The sequence below is a fragment of the Pristiophorus japonicus genome, chromosome 9, assembly GCF_044704955.1.
Source record: "Pristiophorus japonicus isolate sPriJap1 chromosome 9, sPriJap1.hap1, whole genome shotgun sequence".
Lineage (NCBI taxonomy): Eukaryota > Metazoa > Chordata > Chondrichthyes > Pristiophoridae > Pristiophorus > Pristiophorus japonicus.
The window spans coordinates 210,831,366-210,845,854 of NC_091985.1; the positions used below are offsets into that span (position 1 = coordinate 210,831,366).

Consider the following 14,489-nt stretch of genomic DNA (forward strand, 5'->3'; position numbering starts at 1 on the left):
GTAATTTTCGCCCTCTTTTCATTGGCGGGCTAAACAGACGGTGATTGGTCAGCGGAAAAGACCAATGAAATCCACCTCAGAGCGACCAATCACAAGTTCGCTCCCTGCATCCCTCCAGAAGCTATAAGAAGGGCAGATATGGGAGGAGTTTCTCATTCTTTTTTCTGAACTTGTGGATCGTGGAAATGTCTGGAAGAGGAAAAACCGGCGGTAAAGCTCGCGCCAAGGCCAAGTCTCGTTCCTCCCGGGCCGGACTGCAGTTCCCTGTGGGCCGTGTTCACAGGCTCCTGCGAAAGGGGAACTACGCTCAGCGTGTGGGTGCCGGAGCCCCGGTCTACATGGCTGCTGTGCTCGAGTATCTGACCGCTGAAATCCTGGAGCTGGCCGGCAACGCGGCCCGCGACAACAAGAAGACCCGCATCATCCCCAGACACCTGCAGCTGGCCATCCGCAACGACGAGGAACTCAACAAGCTGCTGGGAAAGGTGACCATCGCTCAGGGCGGGGTGCTGCCGAATATCCAGGCTGTGCTGCTGCCCAAGAAAACCACCACTTCGTCCAAGACCAAGTAAAGCGGACAAGATTTAATCTAATAACCCAAAGGCTCTTTTCAGAGCCACCCACAGTATCTGTGAAAGGGCTGGTTACTGTCTTAATGGAGTCAGAGACCTTTAGTTCATGTACCGATAGATTGGCCTGTTTTAGACCTGTAAACATAGAAAATAGGTGCAGGAGGCGGCCATTCGAGCCTGCACCACCATTCAAGATCATGGCTGATTATTCCCTCAGTACCCCTTTTCTGCTTTCTTTCAATATCCCTTTAGCCATAAGGGCCACATCTAACTCCCTCTTGAATATATCTAACGAACTGGCATCAACAACTTTCTGCGGTAGGGAATTCCACAGGTTAACAACTCTCTCCTCATCTCAGTCCTAAATGGCTTACCCTTTATCCGTATGCGGGAGTTTTCAGTTCACGGTCTCTGCAGTACGGTTCTCTGCTCACAGATACACTCTTCCCGTTAACAGCGAATAATTGAACTACAGTTGTCACTCAACAATTGTATAAATACCGCCACCGGTTCTTTAAATATTCTTTAATCTGTCTGAAAACGAGAGAGTCGGCGATGATGAATTAATGTAGTAATAAAAGGGCCTAGTTTAATTCTGATCTGGTTTGAGATAGTTTGAATGCTGGTTTCGTTCTCGGGAGCTCCGGCCGTTCCCGGGCTTTGTATTTCTCTGCTAAGCCGGTCAGTTTAGACCGCACTGCACAACACATACAGAACCCGGGTCCATTGCAGTGCTTCCCAGATCTGCCTGCCCCCATTCTCCGGCAACACCGAATGGGGAAATCTGTGCTCTGCCCCGGGGAACTTGGGGTCAGAGCGACGTAAAGCCGATGTCAGTTTCCGAAAATATTAAAGGGCTCATCAGTTAATCGTCAATAACTCCCATGTGAACCGAGCTGGTATATGAACACACGATCAGTAATCAGTCCCACACCCTCTGCCCGTCCCTACAATGGGTTAATGAACAACACGAAGCTCTGGTTACAGGAGATCGCAGCTCTTTCCTTTGCTGATTTGGTGGCTCTGAAAAGAGCCGTTGTTTCACTTGGTGCTGAAGCTTCGAGCCGAGGCAGGGGGAGTCTAGGCGCGCTCCCCGCGGATGCGGCGGGCCAACTGGATGTCTTTGGGCATGATGGTGACTCGCTTGGCGTGGATGGCGCACAGGTTGGTGTCCTCAAAGAGCCCCACCAAGTAAGCCTCGCTGGCCTCCTGCAGGGCCATGACGGCCGAGCTCTGGAAGCGCAGGTCGGTCTTGAAGTCCTGAGCGATCTCCCGCACCAGGCGCTGGAAGGGTAGTTTGCGAATCAGCAGCTCGGTGGATTTCTGGTAGCGGCGGATCTCCCTCAGAGCCACGGTGCCGGGTCGGTAGCGATGAGGCTTCTTCACTCCGCCCGTGGCCGGAGCACTCTTCCGGGCCGCTTTGGTCGCCAACTGTTTGCGAGGAGCTTTCCCTCCGGTGGATTTGCGCGCTGTCTGCTTGGTCCTGGCCATTTTCTGAACGGATCTCAACACAATCTGGGACACAGGGACTGGTAATGCAGAGCCTCCTCTTGTGCCTCCTTTTAAAGTGTGTGAGGGTCGGCCCCGGGGCTGTGATTGGCTGCAGCCTGACCGCCAATCAAGTTTGAACCAAGCACCGAGTGAAAATGAAAGGTGGGGATTACTGGATCCTGATTGGCTGAACTGAAACTGACAGTTGGTCAATTTCAAAAAGCCCGCCAATTTCAGAATATCAACCAACAGAGATTAAATAAAATCTAATTTCCCGCCAGCAATTTAAGAATCCCGCTCTTTATAACGGCGATTGTGCCCCATTATAAGTCACCAATCCCATTCTGTCACATTCCGGTTTGAATTCTGTTCCATTCCGTGATCCGTCTGTACCGGGCGGGAATAAATCCCCGGTCACTGCTTCCTGTAAACATAAAGTCCCGCATCAATCCCGCCAGTGCCGTCCCATTTAACCGATTCTCACACAGAAACCGCACATGACAGGAATTATCTGTGAGGGGAGACTGTAATGTCTGGGACTGTGTATCCTGCTCGGTAGTTGTGACTGTCTGCCGGAGTTTTTGATCTCTCATATTTACAACAGTTGTAAAATATTTAATAATTCCCATATTCCTACAGCGAAAGTACTTCATTGGTCTTGTTCATTGGATGTGTTCGGGAGGGAGTTGGATGTGGTCCTTGCGGCTGAGGGGGGGCGGGGGTGGGGGAGTGGAGGTGCTGGAGTGGGTAATCAGCTGTGATCTTGTTGAATGGCGGTGCAGGCTCGAAGGGCCGAATGGCCTATTCTACTCCTGCACATATTTTCTGTTTCTATGTCTTGAGACGTTCGGTGGTCGTGAAAGGCGCTATATAAATCCAAACCTTTCTTTCCATTAATTAAACAGCCGAAACCATTTCCCAACCCAACTGTCCGCACTCCGATCCCCAGGTCGCTGCTCTCTCTGTGAACCGGTGGGTGGCTCTTAGAAGAGCCTTTGTGTTGTGATTGGGGGAAAAGGGTCGAGTTATTCAGCCGCCGAATCCATAGAGAGTGCGGCCCTGCCTTTTCAGAGCGTACACCACATCCATGGCAGTGACCGTCTTGCGTTTGGCGTGCTCAGTGTAGGTGACTGCATCCCTGATCACATTCTCCAGGAAAACTTTCAGCACCCCGCGGGTCTCCTCGTAGATCAGGCCCGAGATCCGCTTGACACCGCCACGGCGAGCCAGGCGGCGAATGGCTGGTTTGGTGATGCCCTGGATGTTATCACGGAGCACTTTACGGTGCCGCTTGGCTCCGCCTTTACCCAATCCTTTGCCTCCTTTCCCTCGACCAGACATGATAACGACTCTTCACTCAAACAGCTGCTGAATGAGAAGTGAACTGCTGCCGGCTCCTTTTTATCGAGCCGGAGCCGACCTGACTGAGAAAGCGCAGTGTGAGAGAGGCGGGAAGGGGAGGAGACAGTCAAGATTGACAGACAGAGCAGTGAGCGGCCTCTGATCTTCCAGCTCCGCCTCCAGCTTTCTGCAGCCGCCAATTTCAAACCGTTTTCCGACAATAGAACCGAAACAGACTCGGAATTTATATTCAAAGCTTCCAGGAACCAGAAGCTTTTAAATAAGGTCCCGTTACAATTAACAATCGCGAATATTCCCGCCTATATACAGCCCTTTCCCTGTCAATCTCAGACCTTGTTCCATCTCCCCACATTTTCTCTCACAGACGGGTTCAACAGTTTACAAACACCTTATTCCAGCTGATTTGGAGAATGTGGTGTTTGGGGTTTGAGTTGTGAGGCGGGGTATCTCCGCCAGTATCACCGTCTCACAGACTCTTCCCCCTGAAAATGACAATGAGCAGGAACTGAGACTGGAGCTGAACACATCCCCAGTTACAGTGAGGCCCGGGCCGGACATCCCATTCTCAATGTGTTTTATTGCAGACACTGGGGGAGGGGTGAGAGCAGCCAATGTCAGCGAGTCACCAGGGATCCTGGCTTCATGTTCAATGATTTCTGTCTGAAATCTGAGCCCGGCCCCGGGACAGGGATCATTTGATTCGGGGATCAACTCTTTTCTGAGAGGCGTGGGTGGCTCTAAGAAGAGCCTTTGGGTTCAGATGCTTACAAGTTGCACTTTTTATTTACTTTTTGAGCGCTGCTTTCTTGGGTTTTGCTGATTTGGCCTTGGCCCTCGGTTTTTCCACCTTTTTGGCCACCTTCACCTTTGCGCCCGAGGCCTTCTTGGGGCTCTTGGGCTTCGCCGCTGCCGCCTTCTTCCCAGCCGCAGCTTTCGCTGTCTTTTTTACTGTTGGCGCCTTCTTGGTGTTCGTTTTCTTGGCCGGAGATTTCTTGGCTGCTGGTTTCTTGGCCGGAGATTTCTTGGCTGCTGGTTTCTTGGTCGGAGATTTCTTGGCTACTGGTTTTTTGCCTGGAGATTTCTTGGCTGCTGGTTTCTTCACGTTCCTTCCCACTTTCCCCTGGTTTTCCTTCTTAGCGACTCTGAAGGAGCCCGAGGCGCCCGTGCCCTTGGTCTGCACCAGGAAGCCATTTGTCACATTCCTCTTGATACTGAACCTGATCTGGGACCCGCGCTTGTCCACATTCACGCCTTTGGCCGCCAGAGCCTTCTTTATCGCGGACAGGGACATCCCCTTGCGATCGCCGCCATCGGCCACAACCTTGAGGATCTGTTCGCCCAACGTGGGACCGGCTGGCTTGGAGCGGGGAGCTGCCTTCTTCTTCTTGCTGGGAGCCTTGGTTTGAGCGGCGACGGCAGGAGGGGCCGTTTCGGCGGCTGCAGTGTCAGTCATGTCCGCGACTCTGTGGAAAATCTCTCTGACAGTCAGAGCTCGGTCAGAAATGAAACGGGAGGCGGCGGCACAGAGCAACTTAAAGGCAGCGAGCGGACGGGGCGGAGACATCCTGCTGTCAGCTCCCCGCCCCTCCAGCCTCTCTGTGTTTCTCTCTCCTCATTAACTGTCCGATTCCAATTCAACCCGGGCCCTCCAGATTCCCAGACTGGCCTCTTTCTGTCCCGAAGACCGGGATGTTTGTTGTCGAGAAAGCTTCCTCCGAATTGAAGGCAGCAATTTGGATTTAAACCCGTTTCATTGCTGCACTGATCGCGCTCTCTCACCCGATTGCGGACATTTTCTTCGTTTTTCGATTGAAATTTGAAATCACATCAAACTTAACGTTTAATTCCCACTTTAGACCTGAGCAGGGCAGCAGGGCGATCCTGTGACAGGGAAATCTTTGAATTTTACACAAGAGGGACTCTGGAATCCGGCGATGAGACGGACACACAAACACAGTGACGTTAGTCTCACCGGCCCGCCCCTTTAACACACTCTCGCTCACACAATGTTCACATCTGTACATTCACAGCACAAACTATCCCAGATTTACAGCTCCCAGCACAGGGTTACCTCTCCGCTCGGCCTGTGCTGCCGATTCTCGGGGTTAGTTGAAGTTTCCCAGCTCAGTCAGTGTTAAACACTCTGAGGTCGGCGCTCCTCAGTGTCTGTTCCCCAGATTCAGGGGCAGGAGCCAATCACAGCTGTGGCCGGCTTAACCCATATATGCTGTTAAGTTGTTACATTGTTTGTACGCAGAAATATGTTTGATTAACGTGAAAATAGAAATTATGAGTTCACCGCCCCTCCACCCTCTCTTTGTCTCTCTCTATCCTCCGAAAATGAGGGACATATCACAGTAACTGGTGAACTATCCATACCATGCTCACCACCCAGAGATGGCTATCAGAGGGAGCGACAGAGAGACAGACACAGTATCAGTCTTAAACTCCCTAACTGTGTCTCCATATTACGCTCAATAATAGTATCACACATTCATGTACAGCACCACCGAAAGAGAGGGAAACAGACACATTATTAGTCTTACACTTGGTATCAGTGTCTCCATATTACGCTCAGTAACAGTGCCACACCGTCATGTGTAGCAACAGAGAGAGAAACAGAAACAGTATCATAGAAACATAGAAAATAGGTGCAGGAGTAGGCCATTCGGCCCTTCAAGCCTGCACCACCATTCAATATGATCATAGCTGATCATGCAACTTCAGTACCCCATTCCTGCTTTCTCTCCATACCCCTTGATCCCTTTCATAGAAACATAGAAAATAGGTGCAGGAGTAGGCCATTCGGCCCTTCTAGCCTGCACCGCCATTCAATGAGTTCATGGCTGAACATGCAACTTCAGTACCCCATTCCTGCTTTCTCGCCATACCCCTTGATCCCCCTAGTAGTAAGGACTACATCTAACTCCTTTTTGAATATATTTAGTGAATTGGCCTCAACAACTTTCTGTGGTAGAGAATTCCACAGGTTCACCACTCTCTGGGTGAAGAAGTTTCTCCTCATCTCGGTCCTAAATGACTTACAACTTATCCTTAGACTGTGACCCCTAGTTCTGGACTTCCCCAACGTTGGGAACCTTCTTCCTGCATCTAACCTGTCTAAACCCATCAGAATTTTAAACGTTTCTATGAGGTCCCCTCTCATTCTTCTGAACTCCAGTGAATACAAGCCCAGTTGATCCAGTCTTTCTTGATAGGTCAGTCCCGCCATCCCGGGAATCAGTCTGGTGAACCTTCGCTGCACTCCCTCAATAGCAAAAATGTCCTTCCTCAGGTTAGGAGACCAAAACTGTACACAATACTCCAGGTGTGGCCTCACCAAGGCCCTGTACAACTGTAGCAACACCTCCCTGTCCCTGTACTCAAATCCCCTCGCTATGAAGGCCAACATGCCATTTGCTTTCTTAACCGCCTGCTGTTCCTGCATGCCAACCTTCAATGACTGGTGTACCATGACACCCAGGTCTCATTGCACCTCTCCTTTTCCTAATCTGTCACCATTCAGATAATGTCTCTCTGTTTTTACCACCAAAGTGGATAACCTCACATTTATCCACATTATACTTCATCTGCCATGCATTTGCCCACTCACCTAACCTATCCAAGTCGCTCTGCAGCCTCATAGCATCCTCCTCACAGCTCACACTGCCACCCAACTTAGTGTCATCCGCAAATTTGGAGATACTACATTTAATCCCCTCGTCCAAATCATTAATGTACAATGTAAATAGCTGGGGCCCCAGCACAGAACCCCACTAGTCACCGCCTGCCATTCTGAAAAGTACCCATTTACTCCTACTCTTTGCTTCCTGTCTATCAACCAGTTCTCAATCCATGTCAGCACACTACCCCCAATCCCATATGCTTTAACTTTGCACATTAATCTCTTGTGTGAGACCTTGTCGAAAGCCTTATGAAAGTCGAAATATACCACATCAACTGGTTCTCCCTTGTCCACTCTACTGGAAACATCCTCAAAAAATTCCAGAAGATTTGTCAAGCATGATTTCCCTTTCACAAATCCATGCTGACTTGGACCTATCATGTCACCTCTTTCCAGATGCGCTGCTATGACATCCTTAATAATTGATTCCATCATTTTACCCACTACCGATGTAAGGCTGACCGGTCTATAATTCCCTGTTTTCTCTCTCCCTCTTTTTTTAAAAAGTGGGGTTACATTGGCTACCCTCCACTCGATAGAAACTGATCCGGAATCAATGGAATGTTGGAAAATGACTGTCAATGCATCCGCTATTTCCAAGGCCACCTCCTTAAGTACTCTGGGATGCAGTCCATCAGGCCCTGGGGATTTATCGGCCTTCAATCCCATCAATTTCCCCAACACAATTTCCCGACTAATAAGGATTTCCCTCAGTTCCTCCTCCTTACTAGACCCTCTGACCCCTTTTATATCTGGAAGGTTGTTAGTGTCCTCCTTAGAGAATACTGAACCAAAGTACTTGTTCAATTGGTCTGCCATTTCTTTGTTCCCCGTTATGACTTCCCCTGATTCTGACTGCAGGGGACCTACGTTTGTCTTTACTAACCTTTTTCTCTTTACATATCTATAGAAACTTTTGCAATCCATCTTAATGTTCCCTGCAAGCTTCTTCTCATACTCCATTTTCCCTGCCCTAATCAAACCCTTTATCCTCCTCTGCTGAGTTCTAAATTTCTCCCAGTCTCCGGGTTTGCTGCTATTTCTGGCCAATTTGTATGCCACTTCCTTGGCTTTAATACTATTCCTGATTTCCCTTGATAGCCACGGTTGAGCCACCTTCCCTTTTTTATTTTTACGCCAGACAGGAATGTACAATTGTTGTAGTTCATCCATGCGGTCTCTAAATGTCTGCCATTGCCCATCCACAGGCAACCCCTTAAGTATCATTCGCCAATCTATCCTAGCCAATTCACACCTCATACCTTCAAAGTTACCCTTCTTTAAGTTCTGGACCATGGTCTCTGAATTAACTGTTTCATTCTCCATCCTAATGCAGAATTCCACCATATTATGGTCACTCTTCCCCAAGGGGCCTCGCACAACGAGATTGCTAATTAATCCTCTCTCATTACACAACACCCAGTCTAAGATGGCCTCCCCCCTAGTTGGTTCCTCGACATATTGGTCTAGAAAACCATCCCTTATGCACTCCAGGAAATCCTCCTCCACCGTATTGCTTCCAATTTGGTTAGCCCAATCTATGTGCATATTAAAGTCACCCATTATAACTGCTGCACCCTTATTGCATGCACCCCTAATTTCCTGTTTGATGCCCTCCCCAACATCACTACAACTGTTTGGAGGTCTGTACACAACTCCCACTAACGTTTTTTGCCCTTTGGTGTTCTGCAGCTCTACCCATATAGATTCCACATCATCCAAGCTAATGTCCTTCCTAACTATTGCATTAATCTTCTCAAGCCACGTATTCATCTGCGCTAGCCTGCGATTCCTACTCTGACTAGCACGTGGCACTGGTAGCAATCCCGAGATTACTACTTTTGAGGTCCTACTTTTTAATTTAGCTCCTAGCTCCTTAAATTCGTTTTGTAGGACCTCATCCCTTTTTTTTACCTATGTCATTGGTACTAATGTGCACCACGACGACTGGCTGTTCTCCCTCCCTTTTTAGAATGTCCTGCATCCGCTCCGAGACATCCTTGACCCTTGCACCAGGGAGGCAACATACCATCCTGGAGTCTCGGTTGCGGCCGCAGAAACGTCTATCTATTCCCCTTACAATTGAATCCCCTATCACTATCGCTCTCCCACTCTTTTTCCTGTCCTCCTGTGCAACAGAGCCAGCCACAGTGCCATGAACTTGGCTGCTGCTGCCCTCCCCTGATGAGTCATCCCTCTCAACAGTACTCAAAGCAGTGTATCTGTTTTGCAGGGAGATGACCACAGGGGACCCCTGCACTACCTTCCTTGCACTGCTCTTCCTGCTGGTCTTCCATTCCCTATATGACTGTGGACCCTTCACCCGCGGTAAGACCAACTCGCTACACGTGCTACTCACGTCATTCTCAGCATCGTGGATGCTCCAGAGTGAATCCACCCTTAGCTCCAACTCCACAACGCGGTCCGTCAGGAGCTGGAGGCGGATACACTTCCCGCACACGTAGTCGTCAGGGACACTGGAGTCGTCCCTGAGTTCCCACATGGTACAGGAGGAGCATAACATGTGACCGAGCTGTCCTGCCATGACTTAACCCTTAGATAGGCAACAACAATGGTAAAGTTTACTCACTGTTTTTGAAGAGAAAAAAGAAAAACGAAAAACTACTCCCAATCACCAGCCAATCACTTACCCCCTTGGCTGTGATGTCACCTTTCTGTTTCTTTCTACTTCTTTTTTGCCTTCTCCCTATAGCTGCACCGGCACGCCTCTCCACGCACCTCTCGCGGACTTTGGGCCCCGGACTCCCTGCTGTGCCTTTTATAGGCCTCTCACCGAAGTCCCGACTGCCTCTCCATGCACCTCTCGCCGACGCTGGGCCCTGGACTCCCTGCTGTGCCTTTTATAGGCCTCATCAACGAACTCCCGACGCCTCTCCATGCACCTCTCGCCGACGCTGGGCCCCGGACTCCCTGCTGTGCCTTTTATAGGCCTCACCAATGAACTCCCGACGCCTCTCCACATCCCTCTCACCGACTCTGGGCCCTGGACTCCCTGCTGTGCCTTTTATAGGCCTCTCACCGAAGTCCCGACTGTCTCTCCACGCACCTCTCGCCGACGCCATCAGGGCCATATCTAACTCCCTTTTGAATATATCTAACGAACTGGCCTCAACAACTTTCTGTGGTAGAAAATTCCACAGGTTAACAATTCTCTGAGTGAAGAAGTTTCTCCCCATCTCGGTCCTAAATGGCTTACCCCTTATCCTTAGACTGTGACCTCTGGTTCTGGACATCCGCAACATCGGGAACATTCTTCCTGCATCTAACCTGTCCAATCCCGTCATAATTTTATATGTTTCTATGAGATTCCCTCTCATTCTTCTAAATTCCAGAGAATATAAGTCTATTCTATCCAGTCTTTCTTCATATGTCAGTCCTGCCATCCGGGAATCAGTCTGGTGAACCTTTGCTGCACTCTCTCAATAACAAGAATATCCTTCCTCAGATTAGAAGACCAAAACTGTACACAACATTCAAGGTGTGACCTCACCAAGGCCCTGTGCAACTGCAGTAAGACCTCCCTGCTCCTATTGTGTTGTACTCATAAGTGTTTCCACATCACGCGAAATAACAGAATCCCGCCTTCACAGACAGTACAAGAGAAAGGGGAAAGCGACAGAGAGAGAAAGAGTGGGCTGAGAGAGAGAGACAGGGGAGTGCGAGGCAGGACGGTGAGACACAGAAACGTGCACAGTATCAGTTCTAGACTGACCTGTGAGGTCCGGTTTTATCCTGAAAGATCCCATTGGAGGGACAGAAGATGCAGTCCCCTCTCTCACTGATATTGTACCACAGACAGACACATTATTAGTCCCACACTGCGGGACAGTGTCAGAGAGTGAGAGAAACAAGGTCCCACATTTAACCCTCGCTTGCCTGTTGTACTCTCTGTAATCTTGCAGCTCAGGGCCGTTCGGTATTACTCTCAGTGACCGAATGTTTCACTCTGATTAAATTAAACTGGGACAGTTTCTGTCAGATATTAACTCCTGCACAGTTCCAGCAAACACTCCTACTCTGCCGTCCCTCCGATGTTTCTGCAGGATAGCTTTGTGAGGACAGGCTCACGAAGAGAAAAAAACCCTGCACGGAATGATCACAAATTGAGCATCTCAAAGGGGCAAGGCCCCCAGCTTTAAACATTCTCTGTCCTTGCCCCCCAGGCCCAGTTCCTTAGCTCAGATTCTGATAAAAGTAAATCGAGAAAAGTGCACTTTGCTTTTTGAAGGCTGAATTATTGCAGAGCTGCGCATGCGCGATTAAGCCCCGAACCTTGAGTCGATTTCCAGTGAGCAGAAGAGCGCATGCGCCTTCCCCTCCCCCAGCCCAGCCTGTGCGCGCCATTTAGTCAGTGAACGGAAGAAGATGGTTTAAACAGCCAGGAATGGACACACCGCGGTCTCGGGGTAAGGCAGCGAGCAGCAGCCTCCTTACAGCAGCACATCGCTTTGGGAGCGTGTCCGCAGATGGGCTCAGAGATCGGCACTGAGTCCGGGGGAAGTTCAGGGGGAGTCGGGGGATGTGTGTAATAGGCGGAGTGGAGCAAGAACTGGTCTCAGTGCGTGGAGTGAGTGGGGGAAGGGAGAGGCCATTCTCGGGCTGTGTGTGGACAGCGTGTGTCCCGGGTAAGGGAGACAGAATGGGAAGGATCTGCTGTTTACAGTCATTGCTGCTTTCTCCCTGTAAACCAGTAGTGAACGTTCCTGCTTTAGTTCCAGTCTCACCATGTTTGTTGTCATTGGACAACGAGCGGTGGAAGCAGAGCCGGACACTGATGATTTATACAAGGAGCATCTATTGCAGGCACCGGGTGAGAAATGTGAAGGACACGTTTTAAACAGCGGCTCTTTGTTTCTGGTTGAACGGTTAGTGCCCTGGGAGAAGGGAGTAGCAATCTGAGCTGTGTAAAAGTCCGTGCTCCATCGGGTAGTCCCATTCCTGAAGCAGGGGTTGGGTTGTGTCTGGATGTCAGTAAATTGCTGTAAATCTGCCCAACACGCTTGGTGTGCAGAAGCTCAGTACTGCAGTACTGCAGTGGAGTCAGACACTGACACTGTTTGTATCGCTGGCTTCCCTTTGTGAATGTTCATAATGAATATTAATTGAACGATTACATTCATCACTTTAGTCTTTTCTACCTCTCCTGTTCTTGAATGATCAGAGGTACCTTATCCTCCTACAGGCAAGGAATTGAAGGAACCGGAACAAATGTGAAGTTTCCTCCACCTGAGACATAAGGAACAGTGCAACCAGCTCCTTCTCACACACAGTAGGTTCGGTACCGATCACAGTGTGCGGGTACACAGACAGGTTATCCGAATTAAACATGTTTGTGGTGCTGAATGGCCGCCTCCTATTCCTGTGTAACAGGCCCGAGGGGGCTGATAACCGTCTCCTGTTCCTAATTTAACAGACTGGAGATACTGAGTGGCCTTCTCGTGTTCCTAATGTTATAAACACGAGGGGCTTATTGGCCTCCTCCTGTTCATATGTACCACCTCTAGGGGCAGAATGACCTCCTCCTGTACCTATGTATCAGGCTAGAATGGGATGAATGGCCTCCTTTAGTTCTGATGTAACAGGTTCCAGGGGCTGAATAGCCTCCTCCAGTTCCTATGTAACAAGCTTGAGGGGCTGAATGGCCTCCTCCTGTTCCCATGAAACAATCCCATGGGGATGATTGCCTTTGTCCTATTCCTAATGTAACAGACCCAAGGGGCAGAATTGCATCATCCTATTGCTTTTTAAATCCAGTTGCTGAATAGCCCTCTCCAGTTCCTAATATAATCGGCTCGAGGAGCTGAATGGCCCTCTCCAGTTCCTAATGTAATAGGCTCAAGGAGCTGAATGGCCCTCTCCAGTTCCTAATGTAATAGGCTCGAGGAGCTGAATGGCCCTCTCCAGTTCCTAATGTAATAGGCTCGAGCAACTGAATGACCCGCTCCAGTTCCTAATGTAATAGGCTCGAGGAGCTGAATGACCCTCTCCAGTTCCTAATGTAATAGGCTTGAGGAGCTGAATGGCTTTCTCCAGTTCCTAATATAATAAGCTCGAAGAGCTGAATGGCCTCCTCCTGCTCCTATATAACATGCAGGAGGGGCTGAATGGCCTCCTCCAATTCCTCTGTAACAGGCTTGAGGGGATGAATGGTCACCTCCTGTTCCTGGTTAACAGTTCCGAGGGGTGGAATTGGCCTACTCCTATTCCTATGTAACAGACCCGAGGGACTGAGTGGTCTTCTCCTGTTCCTAATGTAAGAAGCTCGAGGGGATGAAAAACGTCCTGCTGTTCCCATGTCACAGAATCAAAGGCTGAGTGGTTTTCTTGTGTTTCTAATGTTAGAGAGGCTGAATGGACTCTTCTTCCCACATCACAGAATGGAAGGGCTGAATGGCATCCTCCTGATCCAATGTAACAGGCTCAAGGGGAAGAATGGCCTCATCCTGTTCCTGTCTAACAACATTCGGTGCTGAACAGCCACCTCCTGTTCCTGTGTAATAAGTTAGATGGGATGAGTGGCCTCTTCCAGTTCCAATATAACATGTGCGACTGGCTTATTGGCCTCTTCCAGTTCCTATAACATTGTCGGTGGGCTGAATGGCCTCCTCCAGTTCCTACATAACATGCTTGAGGGTCTGAATGGCCTACCCCTGTTCCGATGTGAAAGGCTCCAGAGGATAGATGGCCTCCCTATTCCTGTGTAACAGTATCCAGTCGATGCATCGCCTCCACCAATTCCTTTATTAGCAAGGCTGAGGTGCTGAATGCCCACCTCCTGTTACTTATGTAACAGGCTCGAGGGACTGAATGGCCTCCTCTTGTTCCTTATGTAACAGGCTCGAAGGGACTGAATGGCCTCCTCCTGTTCCTTATGTAACAGGCTCGAAGGTATGATTTGCCTCCAGGTTCCATGTGCTGAAAGGCCTCCTCAAGTTCACAGATCCAGGGACTGTTCTTCCCCATTGTTTTGGAAATAGCATCGGGCAGTAAACAGGAGCTCACTGCTTCTTGCCCACCAGCTCTCTGATTGGGCTCCTTGTGCTGATTATGTTTTCTCATCTCGCTCAAATGTTGCTTTCTTTTCCATCACCTCTAGAGTTATTAGCCAAGTTTGTATCGAGCACATCGTGATCTCACCAGTAACAGCACTTTCCTGATGGTTATCCACGAGGCTGCTTCTGACATTTTCTTCTGCGTAAATGTTAGCCACCGTAAGTAACTGAAAAGCTTCATTTCTACAGCAACAACAAACACTTGCATTTATGACAGATACAGAGTGAATCCCACACTCACTCACTGTACCACAGACACATATGGTTTATATTATGTACTAATAGCTCGTCTCTACTCAAAATATT

The 14,489-nt window shown here is 49.4% G+C and overlaps 1 protein-coding gene and 1 pseudogene across 1 annotated transcript; one reads left to right on the top strand and one right to left on the bottom strand.

Moving 5' to 3' along the window:
* LOC139274107 (zinc finger protein 271-like) overlaps positions 1-14,489 on the top strand; it is a 71,933-nt pseudogene that overhangs the window by 41,813 nt on the left and 15,631 nt on the right.
* Positions 3,093-3,404, bottom strand: LOC139273601 (histone H4). Its single transcript, XM_070890560.1, has one exon. The coding sequence runs from the start codon at positions 3,402-3,404 to the stop codon at positions 3,093-3,095; it is 312 nt and encodes a 103-aa protein (XP_070746661.1).

Coding starts and splice junctions, on each gene's coding strand:
- LOC139273601 (XM_070890560.1), bottom strand. CDS start 3,404: ATGTCTGGTCGAGGGAAAGGAGGCAAAGGATTGGGTAAAGGCGGAGCC.